General features: G+C 38.8%; 1 protein-coding gene across 4 annotated transcripts in view; it reads left to right on the forward strand.

Moving 5' to 3' along the window:
• The window catches only part of LOC116035232 (ankyrin repeat and IBR domain-containing protein 1), a 38,295-nt gene extending 24,605 nt beyond the window's left edge, over window positions 1-13,690 (forward strand). For all 4 annotated transcript variants that reach the window (XM_031278209.2, XM_036005903.1, XM_031278211.2 and 1 more), the window contains 9 exons: window positions 1,853-1,987; window positions 2,394-2,480; window positions 2,886-2,952; window positions 3,765-3,910; window positions 4,405-4,583; window positions 4,761-4,812; window positions 8,468-8,579; window positions 9,423-9,463; window positions 10,464-13,690. In XM_031278209.2, coding sequence (XP_031134069.1) covers window positions 1,853-1,987; window positions 2,394-2,480; window positions 2,886-2,952; window positions 3,765-3,910; window positions 4,405-4,583; window positions 4,761-4,812; window positions 8,468-8,579; window positions 9,423-9,463; window positions 10,464-11,345 — 1,701 coding nt within the window. In that variant the 3' untranslated portion in view covers window positions 11,346-13,690. The remainder of the gene's footprint in view (window positions 1-1,852; window positions 1,988-2,393; window positions 2,481-2,885; window positions 2,953-3,764; window positions 3,911-4,404; window positions 4,584-4,760; window positions 4,813-8,467; window positions 8,580-9,422; window positions 9,464-10,463) is intronic.
• The last annotated feature ends 1,001 nt before the right edge of the window (window positions 13,691-14,691 follow it).

Consider the following 14,691-nt stretch of genomic DNA (forward strand, 5'->3'; position numbering starts at 1 on the left):
TTGAGCGACTGAGGGAGGAGAGTGGGACTGACAAAATAGCTCTTGTGTCGGGATAAAAAGGGACTTGATTTGAGCATGCTGGTTTTAAATGTCATTATAATTTCCTCAGCGGAAACCTAATTAAGGTTTTTTTAAACTTTAGAAGCCGTAGGAAAACAAAAGATCTAAAATAGTAGCTAATTATTTTTTTTCCTGTAGGACAGGTTTTGTTGTGTTGTAGCACTATTTTGGATTCTTGTGATGGTGCGCCTTATTTAACTTTCAAATATCTCACACAACACAATTATCTAATATCTTGCACACTTTTGTGCACTCAAATTATTACACAAGATGTCTCAGTGTGTTATAATTTACACCTTGGACTCACCTTATATTTATGATTAAATAATTGAGTATGAAACAATTGTTGTGTTAAATTGCTGATAACAATATTCTCCAGATTTGAGCAAGTAAGAAGCTCTTTTGTTCTGGTGAAGGTGACCGTAACAATGGTGGTTAAATGCAATTGTTCGGATGAAAATGAGTAATCACGTTCAAGCTGCTATCAGCCATGTATAGCCATCAATATAAAAGATGATTTTACAAGTGGCCTCTTATGATACTGTCATGCTCACAACACCTGGGAAGCTTCTGGCTTACTTAGATGGACAAGAGAGTAATAGAGAGGTGATTGAGGGAAAAAGACAGTGGTGCAGGGAGAGTGGGAGACTGCTAATCACACAGTCATGTTGCCTGACTGTATCTCTGTTACTACCACTGTCGCTGGAGGGCAGGCCATTAAAGGAGCACAGTGCTGTCATACAGCCAGGCTCCTTTTGTCTCTGTGACAGCCCTCCCACTGTCTCCATCCTGGTTAAAGAGGCTGACTAGAGATGGAGATTAGTTTGGGAGGAATGGAGCAGCTTTTACAAGCTGATAGGCCACGGAGGGCTCAGCCTCTTGACCTGTTATTACCTGGCGAGAAATGACTTTACCCCTGTTGCTTGGAAACACGGGACTCAGTGTTGCCAAGGAACATTTCTTTGTCTTTTCACTGCCATTTGCTTCCCTCCGGTCTGGCTGCACACTTTTTTTAAATCTCAAGTCACGCTGTCTTTTTGTGTGTCTCTGTCCTTCCATTCATCCGTCGTCCTACTCTTTTATTTAGTATTGATTTTTCTGAAGTGTCATGTAAGCATGATGTTTCCAGGACAACAGAAGGTTTTGTGTTGCTCTGGCTAACTTTTCACATACAGAAGTACTTGTAGCATGAGAAGAAAAATCACTTACACTCAAATAAGATGCGGATTGGAGTGGCTGCAGTGTTTTGTTTTTCTACAATACCCAACGGGAATTTCTGATCTCAAATGTAGTTGGAGTGGCTTCTAGTGGCAGCAGGCTACGAGGAGCAAATGCCTGTGTCTATTAAACTTTGCCAATTGTAAAAGAAAAAAAAATAGATGGGAAGAAGATTGAGATAGAGACAACACAGAGACAAGTAGATCTTGAGTCCTAGCTCTAGAGACTCTAAGACATCCTTCACCGTTAATTATTATTATTATTTTGAGAGCAGTAAAAAGGATATTCAAACAGATTTTTTAATAAGACTTGCTAACATCAAACATCTTTTTAGCTTTCATATCCTCAGAGGTCCATACTTGATAATATTAGGAGTTACACAACATCAACTGAGTTGTGAAGTGTGTCTTTTTACTTCTTTAGGGGGAATTCATCAGGTGAAAATAAAAACAAACCGTGTGTGTGTGTGTGTGTGTGTGTGTGTGTGTGTGTGTGTGTGTCGTGCAGGATGATTTTAGCTGTCATTTCACATACCATGGCCAATGAGTTTAATATTGTAAATATCTCTGTGTAGTGTAAGTACGACTTCTGCTGGATCTGCCTGGAGGAGTGGAAAAAGCACAGCTCATCGACAGGAGGCTACTATCGTTGCACCCGCTACGAGGTCATCCAGCAGGTGGAGGAGCAGTCAAAGGAGATGACTGAAGAGGTGGACGGACACGGACACACACACACACACACACACACACACACACACACACTCACTCATTCACTCACTCACTCACTCACTCACTCACTAGAGTTGGACACTTATTTTCAGATCACACACACACACACACACACACACACACACACACATGCACGCACAAGCATGCTATGTCTAGATTCTTGACAATGTAGCCATCCACAATCAATCCGCCCACCTTCATCAAAGTTGAAAAGAAGTTCATTCTCAGTCTTCACTAGCATTCCACCCAATCACAAACACTGATTTTACCTGTGGCACTACTCACTTTGACTGCTCTCAACCACGTAGCTACACTTTCCTCAGTGAGGGGGAACAACATGCTCAGGGGTTTATTGACTATGACTGGTGTCTGATCACGGTTTTGCAGGCGGAGAAGAAGCACAAGAGCTTTCAGGAACTCGACCGTTTTATGCACTACTACACTCGCTTCAAGAACCACGAGCACAGCTATCAGGTAAACAGGCCTGGCTTTGCTTTCCAATGATGTCTGCTTTGATATAGTGTACTGACAGTCATGCAGTGGTTGAGGCAGTGGGAACTTGTCATCTAGTGTACAGTAAAACTGGCACATGGCCTCATAGGTGGGCATAATCTCTGCAATATACTGTAAAATGATCAAAGTATGGCATTTCTGTATCTTTCTACAATATTACTGGAGACTGCTCTACTTTTTCTGTGATTGTTGTTAAACAATAATCAAATAATAATAGTAATAATAATAAAAGTCTTTGGCTCCCACCTTTTGTTGATTTATTCAGCCTCATATTCTGACATTCTCTTCATTGTTTATTTGGACAGTCTTCTCAAGACATTTTTACTCAACAATAAAACCTAAGAACTTCTGTCTTCCTCACAATAGCTGGAGCAGCGCCTGTTAAAAACAGCCAAAGAGAAGATGGAGCAGCTCAGTCGAGCCCTGAGTGGAAGTGAGTGTGCAGTCTGCCATAACAGTGTCAATCTTTATTACATATTTAGACACATCTTAATCTAGTCCTCTGATATTGAGCTTTTGGAAGTAGGCAGGAGGGAACAGAAATGTTTTAATAATGTATTAACAGTGGGTATATATATATATATATATATAGTTACCAAAAAGCTGTGCTTTGTGAATAAGCTTTGTCTAGAGTCTTAAACCCCCATCGGTGCAGGCAGTTACAACCTGTTTGATTTGCTCAGTTAAGAATTTCATTAGATTCTGAATGTAGTGGTGTTACTTACATACGTCTGATGGCCAGCTGACAGAGAAATGAAAAATGGCCATAACTCAGTGTTTATGAGTTTGGCTCAGTTGAAAGTTTGCACAATTCATCCTGCACAATATATATGCAGACAGGTTTAATTCTCCAAAAAATACAATCAACCATGATTTACTATCACTATTGTGTATTCTGATGCAGATCTGAATCTGGCTGTTTTGTTGTTGTTTTCAAAAGAGCATGTCACAATGTGAGCATGATACTCACAAGCTGTTAGAGAGATTTCCATTTGTCCATTGTTTACTAAAGGCACAATTCCTGGCCCTTCCCTGCTAACAAGCTAGATCCCTTAATATAGAATAACAATATCTACAATACATTTAGTACAGTGGAGCTGTTCTTTCATATGCTTTGTTTCTGGATTTCTCATCATTTTGTATTGATCTGCTTAGACATGTAGGTAATTTAGGATGGAATAAAAGATGCCTCCTACAAAAGTAAAGCATTTTTGTTATCCAACTCTCTCTCCTTCTCTTTCCCAGGGGAAGGAGGCCCACCTGACACTACATTCATTGAAGATGCAGTCCTAGAACTTCTGAAGACTCGCCGCATCCTGAAGTGCTCTTATCCTTATGGGTTCTTTCTGGAGCCCAAAAGCACAAAGAAAGAGATCTACGAGCTTATGCAGGTTTCAGTCCTACTTATTCAAAAAAAAAAAAAAAAAGACAAATGTTCACAGCAGCCAGTTTTATATAGGCCATTACTTTCTACCTCATGGTCTTCACAATCTGCCCCAGTTATACCTGCACACCCAGCTTTTAGTTAAATATCTAGTGTTATATCATTTATGATCTCCAGTATAGACAAGGAATGACCTGACCTGCTGTTTTTTATAGTGTCACCTTAAATACAGGTAAGTGAATGGGCAAGGCTCCCATTGTTCTTACAGTCTCTCAAAGGCTTATAAAAATAATACATCTTAAAAGACACATACACATTAGTCCTAAAAGTAGTTCACTTGTTGGGCTACTTCTTAAGTCACTTAGTCCTTAAACATTCCAGTTTAGGAACAGATTATTTTATGAGACAGTTGAACTTGAAATTGTGTATTCATATACTAAAATTACTCACTCACTGAGTTTCCTAAATAAGTTTCCCAGCCAGCTCTCTTTATGTCCCTAGACGGACTTGGAGATGGTGACTGAGGACCTGGCACAAAAGGTTAACCGGCCTTATTTACGGACGCCGCGCCACAAGATAATCCGTGCAGCATGTCTGGTGCAGCAGAAGAGGCAGGAGTTCCTGGCCTCAGTAGCCAGGGGAGTGGCCCCCAATGACTCTCCTGAGGCCCCCAGGCGCAGGTAAAATACAGACATGCTCACTAAATGTGTCAATGTAATTTTTTACAATGAAAATCAGTGGTATGATATATCAGAACTGTAGTTTAAAATATTCAAAAGTGACTAACTAGCTATAACATGACAGCAATTAATCACAATCTTAACAAAATCTTCTCTCTGTCTCTTCCTCACTTGCAGTTTTGCTGGTGGAACGTGGGACTGGGAATATTTAGGCTTTGCATCACCTGAGGTAACAGAACACGTCTTCAGTAGTTCTAAGGGAAGGCTTGTTAGTTAAAATGTCATCTGTGCTGTTTGAACAAATGCATATATTTACATTTTGGATTTAAAATTCCCTATAACATATCTCAACAGATTAGTGGTGCCCCGTTACTTGAAACCTGTGATACCTGTGAGTGGTCGGACCGTTTACCCGTGAATATGGAGCGCTTGATTTGATGCAGTAATTCATGCACTTCTCTGCAGTTTAATTCATTACAGAAAAATTGTGATTATGTAATTACATTATACTTGTACTTTTTAAAGTCAGTATGTATATCTAAATATTGCTGGTTTGACTTTGGCTGTGCGACAGCACTGACAAACCATGGTGACCCAAAGATCACCATGTTATTCAACACACTGGAGTGAGCCAGATGGTTCAAGTGTTCCCCTGTGCACCCAGTTGGAATGATTAAAAGTGCAGTTCTCTGGCAAACACCTAGCAGGTTGCTCCCGATCATTGTGCATTAGTAACTGGCATTTGTAGTTAACTTTTACAGTCGTAAAACTGTCGACCACATAATGGTTTGATTATTGACCTGCCTCCTTTTTCCGCACAGCTTGGTGCATGCACTCAATAGTGGTACATAAGACAATCCACGGCAGTGACTATTCTAAGTTTCTATTATTGTTTAGTTTCTAGACTGTAGCAGATTTTAAACATATGGGCTTTTCATCTGGAACCCATTCACTCAGCTCAACAGCTCTCCTAAGGCTCCTTAGACTCCTTATAACACGATACAGATATGAAAATCTCACATCAAACTTATTGTGCACACCTTTTAACAGCATAAAGCAGGCATTTCCCTTTGACAGGAAAACAAATGACAAGATCAGTCTTGTCTGCCAGGTTGATAAATGAAATGTGAAACTCCTTATCCCCTGCTTGCTCAGCACCTTGCAGTGAGGCATAGGTAATGCTTTGTAAAGCTTTTGTTTACTCAAGGTTTACTGAGTAAACGGTCACTGCTGAACATATATACACACACACACACACACACACACACACACACACATATATATATATATAAACAGCAAAAGAGAGGACTCAAGATACCAAGGATGTCTGAAAAATATGTTTTTTGATTTAGCTTTCTGCTCATAAAATGTGCCATTATCTTGTAGGGATGGGAAGCTCGATGCACCTCACGATTGGATTCAAATTTAGAGCGCTATGATGCGATGATCAAACAATTATTGATTTTTAATATATATATAATTGCTTCCAATCGTTTCCCCACCCCTTTTATCTTGTAGTAAGTATTTTGACAAGGTAATTTGGTCCAATAAAAACAAAACAGATCTGTAAAAACAGATCCTCTGTTGTCTGTAGTTCATAAAATATTAAGCCTCGGTACTTGGTGCTACAGGTTCTCTGCTCTCTCAGTGGTCACCAGTCTGAAAAGTGAAATAGCAGTCAGCTTTTTGAAACAGAGGATTTTGAACACTCCTCTCTGCTGTTCCACGTACAAAATAAATGGAAGTGTATGTTTTGTTACACTGTTGGTTTTAATATGAAGTTAACTAGGATTACTATCTGTCTCGTTTGTTGACACCTGCGTCATACCTTAATATTTCTTCACTGCAATGTGTTTAATAATACCATTATTGATTTCTCAGACAAATGTAGCATACAAGCTAACTGAAGCACACACAAGCGCATAACTAAGTATACAAGCCACAAGGAAAGATTTAATTAAGCTAGGCGGACACTACAAAGATGTGACTTATCTTTAAAAACAAAAACAAATGATCAATGTAAAATTCAGGTGAAATGCTCATCTCACTTCCACCCCCTTTTCTTGTTATTTAAATAACAAATAGTTGTCATCAAATTATTTTGGGCATGTGTATCTATGAGGAAGTTCACAGTAAATGTTGCGATCAGAGGCTGAACACCAAGCCACTCTAAACTAAAAATAAAAAAAAATAAGCATTTTTATTTTTATCCCTTAATTGAGGGACTTTGTCTCTTAGCTGGAGTTGTTAATGGGAACACTATAGTAATAATCAAAGCCTGATGACTGCCTCACAGGCACAGCTACAGATGGCCCGCTCCATGGTTCTTACAATGCCTGCAGATCACTTCATAGTGGGCTATTTTTAGAGCGGTGGAAACATGAAAGACAGTGTTTGGCTGACAGACTTTTGATTATATGAATGTGACTCAGTGACTTTTGCAAATGTATGATATGAGTGAATGGAGAATGCAGTTGATTATTTCCTGAGGTATTGATATGCAGATGTGCAAGTTCAGTATATGTAACTTTTTCATGTTGGTCTACAACCAAAGGATAGAGTAGACATGCCTTTATTGCTAGCTTACAAATTCTTCTGTAGGTTTTGAAGTTGACCACTACGAGCACCATCTGATTGAAGCAGAACCCCGAAACTTTGATTCCTACTTTGTAGAATTTTTTTTCTCCAAAATAACTCCAGCATGGTTTGAAGTGAAATGAGAAGACAGATGTGATGCCTATACTGTTTTCAGTTTGAAAGACTATATATGTAGGATATGCCTAAACTAGGTATATACTTCCTGTAAAACTTTGTTTTATTGAATATCTTTTTATGCCTTAATTATGCTGCCCTTCATCATTCATCTTCTCACACCATCAAATAATTGAATCTCAGTCTCTTGATACATATTAGTTATCAGCGTTGTTAAATTAACACAAGCAACCATCACACGCACATAGATATCCTATCATTAGAAATATCATTAGAAAGGCAGCCATGTGCACACACACCTTGACACCATAGTGCTTTTTTGTAATTTCATTTAGACACGCTGTGTGAAACACAGTCTGTGTTAATTGATTCTACATAAACTCCCCTGAGTGATAACGTGCCAGACATTTAGATTAGATTTGAGTTTTGTTTGTCATAATTGTAGCAGATATGCTACTGTACATGGTCTCACTACAAAATATGTACTTTGAATTGTTACTGATTAGTGTTTTTAAAATTAGGAGAGACTTAGAGAGAGATTTGGTCCAAAGTATACTGGAGCACACGGACTTGAGACAGAAAACCTTTTTAGATGACTAACATTTGGATGCCAGTTGAGTAGAGTTGTAGAGTGTTTTTTTAAAACCCGCCAGCAACTGAATATTTGATTTACTTTTTAATAACATCACTTTAACATTGGATGAGGTATTCTGGTTGCTTTTGAGATTAGTTGGGCATACACACAGGTAGTGTTTTCAAACGTCTGAACCTCAATCCTCATGTTGCTTTATTTCCAGTTCCCTTCCAGTGAGTGAGTGTATGCTGCAATCTAGACTGGAGCTAATGATTGAAGGCTTGGTTTGGAGATGAAAGGGTTTGAAAGAGCTCTCAGTGCTGATCTTTCCTGGAACAGAACACCCAGACCACACTTTAAGCAAACTGCTTCACTACTTGAATCACAGTTACCAATTTACAAATTTGCCTTTAACAAAAAGCACATAGATAGGAATCAAGGAAAATGTGCAACTGTAGCACTGGTCAGAAAGCAATATGTTGATGAGGAGTGTTAAAGACATTTTGGCTGGTTAAACTGCAGGATTAGAGCATTTGTTGAAATTAAGCAATAGAAAGAAATGTGTTATGCTTTTTATTTTTTATTTTGTCGTTTTAAGGAGTACGCAGAGTTCCAGTACAGACGGAGACATAGGCAGCGGAGGCGAGGCGACATGTCCAGTCTCCGTAGCAACACACCCGACCCTGATGACTCAAGCGACAGCATTTTAGGTACTGCAGTGAACATACAAGACACTCCCTCAAGGGGTTCTATGTTTTTTCCTAGTGTTGGACCGTCATTTGTTGGGTAATTTGTCACAGTTTGTTATTTGCAAAGATAAATTCTTCATTAACTAATTCTTTAATCCGATGATATCATACATGTGGATCATGTGAGCTTACAATTCCCTGTTGTGATTGGCTTGTTTTTACATATAGGTATATTAAGGCATTTTTGCCTTTTTGTGACAGTACAGATTTGTCAATGAGGAGAGAGAGGAAGGATGCAACGGACATGGGTGATGTACATCAAAAAAACAATGTTAATGCAATGCATACTAGTGTAATTGCCAAGTTTTCTAATCTATGATTAAATAATACGTATACATTAAATAAAACTACAGTGATCCAGTCATCCTCCCTCAGTTTTCATAATGATTTGTACATTACAGAACCCAAGTGGCCCAAATTTTGGAAAATCACAACTGCTCAAGTTCAATAAGCCAGTATTTCTAATCCATCAGTCTTGTCCATCACAGTGCTGCTTAGTTTTTAGCTGTGTGGAATTAAAGAGGGATGGAGTTTGCTGTTTTGAAGCCAGCTAAACGATTTTGTTGAGCCAAGAAGGATTAATTGATTTCAGATGAAGATACGGAATTAGTGAATTTCCTGGGGAAATTGAAAGCACATACTCTGTCAGGTTGCCAATACTTGATCATTCCACAGTGTTCACTAAAATAAAGATGATTTCCCCAAAAGTGGTAATTAGCAATTGGTTAAATTGCCATCCAGGTGCTGCTGTAAACATTCAGTTTAATGACTGTGGGTGTTTTGTTCATTTCTTTTTCTACAAAGACGGACATGATGTCGGAGGTGGACATAGACATCATCTGATGGTGAGTTGCCATTTTTATCTCTGTTCAAGGCTTTCAGCCTTTAAAAATGTTTAGACAATGTCAAGAGTGTACAACATTAATCTAGCTGAATTGGCTTGATAATGCCAATTTTGCTTGACCAGTTTGGAGTGTTTTTTTTTTTTTCTTTCTAAAGGCAATCATAAAAAATACTAATGCACTTCTTCCATCATTTTGTACACTGTTAAATTATACTAAAGATAGAAGATTGAATGCACAGTCAAAATTACTAAGGAAATAGGGCCTAAGAATCCAGGTCACAGTTTGAGTATAAAACAAATTTAAATGAATATATAATATAATAAATAATATATGAGTATGGTCTTGCCTTTGGTGTCAGTAATGTCTTGTGTTTTCTGTCTGGTAAAAAAAACAATTAAATAAATGTACATAATATACAAAATAAGTAAAACTCTCCTACGTTTAGACGTTAAGACCTCCAAAAACTATTGAGTGTCATGTTCCATCCTCCTATCACAATGAACATGGGCACATACGTTTAATTCATCCTACTTACTCTGTCATGATGCCAATAATACTAGCACACCAAATCCGCAGCCGACAATAATCCCCTACAAATACATAATTACTCTGGTTTGCTAAAAACTACAGGTCCTAGCTGCTTTGGGAAATGGGCTGAAACTAAATCACTGTTATTTCATTTGTTTTGTCAACAAAAATACACAATATCGCCAGCCTTATACGATTGTGTGAAGTGTAAAACCTCAAAAACACACGCAGCAAACAGCAACACAGCAGCCATGAAAATTAAAGAAAAACACTGCCATTGCCTGCTATTATTTTCCTTGTCTGTAGATTGCGCACAGCATGTCTCCATCTGCAGTTCTAACCTGCTGCTGCTTTTACTTTCCTTGCCAATAGGTGGTGCTTGCACTGCAGGTGTGAAACTGCTGTAGCTCTGTGAGTGGATAATATTGGCTTGGTTTTCATCACAGACACTGTATCCTGGATTTTCTTGCAGGGTCTAGGTTCTTTGGATGACGAAGACCCTAACATTCTACTGGCCATTCAGCTGTCACTCCAGGACTCGGCGATGGCAGGGTTTGGCTCCAACCACGACACCCTTGCCAACGAAGCTTCACTCTGCGCTATCGGCACCTCCCTGCCTTCTAGGCTTGAACAGAGTGTTCCAGGTGTAGAGGTCCTTCCCAGGGCTTCTCTCAGCAGCTCAGAACTGCTGGAGCTGGGAGATAACTTGGCTAGACTTGGCAACATCAGCAGCCAGTACTCTACTGCTTCTGTACAGCACTCGGACAGTCACCACCGGGCCTACGGCGCTTCTGTGCCGATACCAGTGGCTCCAGGTGGCAGCAACTCATCGACGGGCCTCTTCTCATCTTCCAGTGACACGTTAGATTCGACCACATGCGGCAGCCACGACCCGTCCTCGTCCTCTGCATTAGTAGCAAACGCTAACCTGCTGGGCAACATCATGGCATGGTTCCACGACATGAATCCTCAAGGTATCACCCTTGTTCCCTCAACCTCCTCTGACACTGACTCAAACCTTGGCACACTCCATGATGACGAGAAAGGTGGGGCCGTCCTGCCTGAAAACAGGAAACCTCAGGAAGAGATGTCAGATGTGGGTTTCTGCTCTCAGAAACAGAGCGACATGGAGGAGAAGGAGCGTGCCGCTGCTCAGAGGCCGACCCAGTTAGATCTAGTGGGGATGGACACCATGCCGCTACCTTACATGGCCACCCTTGAAGCAAGTGGAGACAGTGGCGAACGCCGAGGCTCGAAAGTCTGCCATGTCGACACTCCGCAATGTGACTCTGTATCCGACCAGCTGGCCAGCACCAGCTCCTCTGAGTGGGAGGACCAAGTGCACTTGGTATGAACTGATTGGCTGAGATAGGAAGGAGCTTTTTTTTGGAAAGGCCAAAAACCACTACAGATTGCAAAGTAAATAGATTTGAGGAAAAGTGTGTAGTAGTTATTCAGGTGCAACGTATACAGAATAAGGAATGTGTCAGTTTGTACTGGGTTGGAAAGTGGGGGAATATGTATTTAGACTCTTAGGTTGGTCTAGCATTGCATTCAGATCGGTTTCCTGTGTTAACTGTATTGTCAGCCCCTCAACAACCAGTCCTCCTGTAAAGAAAGCACTAACTGAAGGAGAGATTACATTTGATAACAATTTTTCAAGGATATATTTTCTAAAATTGATTATGTGCTGATAGAAATATGAAGTCCATTTAAGACAAGAGATATAGAGACTTTGGCATAGTACTGGAATTATTTCTTTCCACTGGAGTAAAAGCCTACTGTATGTGTCTGAATCAGGTCTGAGGGAGGTTTTTCAACTGTGCATATGAGCAGATTAATACTTTGTTCCAATATTTAATCTGTGGGATACAGGCTGGGAGATAGTTGTCACTCCTGTCCAAAGCTGTGTACGTTATAAGTGCCAAACACTGACTAGCAAAAGCACAGTTTGCAGTCACCAAGTGGATTCTTCGATGCAAATTGTGCCTGCTTATTACAATCTCAACGTCTCAGCTAAACTAAAATGTGAACGTCTCGAGCCATATTTTTGATTGCGGCTGTGTGATATTTTAAAATCCCACAATCTTAAAGCTGTAGTGTGCTGTGTAAATCTGTAGTTTTAAGTCCATAATGGTTGTGTACTTTAATATGTCAAACATTGACACAACAATTTAGATTCATTATCCAAAAGTTGGTTTCCTCGAAAACCTTTCTAATTTAATGCACCAATTGTTATTCATCTCAAAGCCTCAATCCTAACACACTTTCAATGATCTTCAAAAACAAGAAACGCTGACGGGCCCAGAGGGGCTGCTCAGTGTCATTCAGTTCAGTTTATTCTAAATTCCATTGTAGCTTGCTTAAATTAATGTTTGAGTACTGGAGCTGGATGTGGAGCGTGACAGACTAAGTAGACAGTGAGTAGTCTTGTTTATGTACTGCAGGAAAGGCCAGTGAGAGAGATAATAAGGCAATCTCATTCAGACTTTGGTGAATTAGTTAATCATGCCCTAGTCACTGTAATTAATCTCTGGGTCCTATTTAAGTGTAATAAGCAAAGCCTTTGTAGAGCTCCACAGATGTCCCGGGCTGCAGGGTAATGCATGGAGAATTCATGAATGTGTATTGCATTTCAAACACGTCTTTGAAACAGTTCTCTACGCAGTTAGAGATACAGTGCCTTTATGTCAATCACCGTTCTTTCATTCCTTTTCACACATTTTTCTGAGTGCTAATTACACAATATATACAGTGTAAACAAAACAAACACCTGTTACCTTAAAGTTATTTCTCTCACATAAAGTTTGTAGTGTGCAAACATGAGGTCTTGATATTTTTCTCATCTTAATATTTGTAGCATGAGGATTTTTTTTGTTCTAGTAGTATTATGTAAACGGATAACAAATTTTATATGATTTGGTATAATGGGTAAATGTCATACTTTCAAATCTTCCCAAATGTTTAAACAAAGTTTTTTTTCTCTTTTTTTTTTTTTGTGCAGCAGAGCTTCTTGCCCTACATTTTGAAAAAGATTTTTTTCTGTGATTTAGAAACTAAAATCACTGTATTGACTTGGAATGAGCTGACTTACTGTATGTGTATCATGTATCTTACCTGAAGACACTAAAAATGGAGGAAAGTTGCAATATAAAGTAGGTATTTATTTGAAATCAATTGAATTCATTGACAAAAATGGATTGTGAATAACCAATATGACACATTGATCAGCAGTGTTTTACCTTTAAGACTTAATTGTGTTTTTGTACAGACTAATGTCTGACTGAAGAAAATTACCTTTTCCCCCCTGTATAGAGCTACATTAAATCTAAACATAGTATCTTGAAGTTGTGAAACTGAGTGCCATATGGTTAGTGGAGCTAACTTTGTTAGATTTGGTTAATGGAAGTGGGTTTAAGAGAAGAGAAGATATCGCCCTTTTCGTGTGACAGTATGCTGTGCATGAAATGGGTACAAGTCTAAATGGAAATTGTACTTCCTCTGTATTTCACCTCTAATGATCAAGTGATTTATTTTAAAATGGCATATAACATTTTGTAACTCACTGAGATTTTCTATTGTAAAGCAACTAATTCTTGAAATGCTATTTGCACTTTCATAGTCTATACTTGATACATTCCCTCTTTATATGAAAAATGTTTGATGTGTGATGCCAATAAACTACATGTTGAGTTTTAATTTGTGTGTCATTGAGATATCTACATTCTGAGTGAACATCAGATTTTGGCTAACACTGACATATTCTGTCCTTTAATGTAGTTCAGTTTGATTTCCAAAAGCATATTTAAGCTTCGCTTAAACTTTTGTAAATGTGGCACAGATTACATGATGGCTGAACTACTTTGGCTTATATCATAAGTTACTACATGAATTGATTAGGCACTTTCTATTTGCCTTAAAGTTTCAGTTTCTTCCTACAGAAGACTGATAATAAAAAATGGCATATTCATAGAAACAAATATTAAGCACATTAAATTGGAAGTTCTAGGTAGAAATGCATGCTGGTGCAGTATAAAAGTCCCAAATGTAGCACACAGCATATCGGAGTGAGTAACACCATAAACCCTGACATGTGACTTTAAAACAAACCTGTACAGATCCCTGCCTAATTAAATATGACAGCTGTTAAAAAAGTGAATAATGCTCAAAATCCTTAGAATAGTTTTTAATTCCATAATATCAATGCATTGGGAACACTGCACATTCAATTCCAAATCATAACATGACCAAAATTGATCAAGTTTGTGTTATACCTTTACAGAAAGTGAAGAAAAAGGAATATTAGGCTGTTCAAAAAAATAGCAGTATTTGCATTTTTCTTTACAAACTCAAACATTTACTGTATAAACTGAAAAATGTCTCAAGGGTTTGCTTTACTTTGAATCACTGCACTAATATTTAGTTGCATAACCATTATTTCTGAGAACTGCTTCACATCTGTGTTGCATGGAGTCGACCAACTTCTGGCACCTGTGAACAGGTATTCCAACCCAGGACGATAGAACTACATTCCACAATTCCTCTGCATTACTGGGTTTTGCCTCAGAAACAGCATTTTTGATGTCAACCCACAAGTTTTCTATGGGATTGAGGTCTGGGGATTGGGCTGGCCACTCCATAACATCAATCTTGTTCATCTGGAACCAAGACTTTGCTCGCTTACTGGTGTGTTTTGGGTC

Source organism: Sander lucioperca, chromosome 10 (genome assembly GCF_008315115.2).
Source record: "Sander lucioperca isolate FBNREF2018 chromosome 10, SLUC_FBN_1.2, whole genome shotgun sequence".
Classification (NCBI taxonomy): Eukaryota; Metazoa; Chordata; class Actinopteri; order Perciformes; family Percidae; genus Sander; species Sander lucioperca.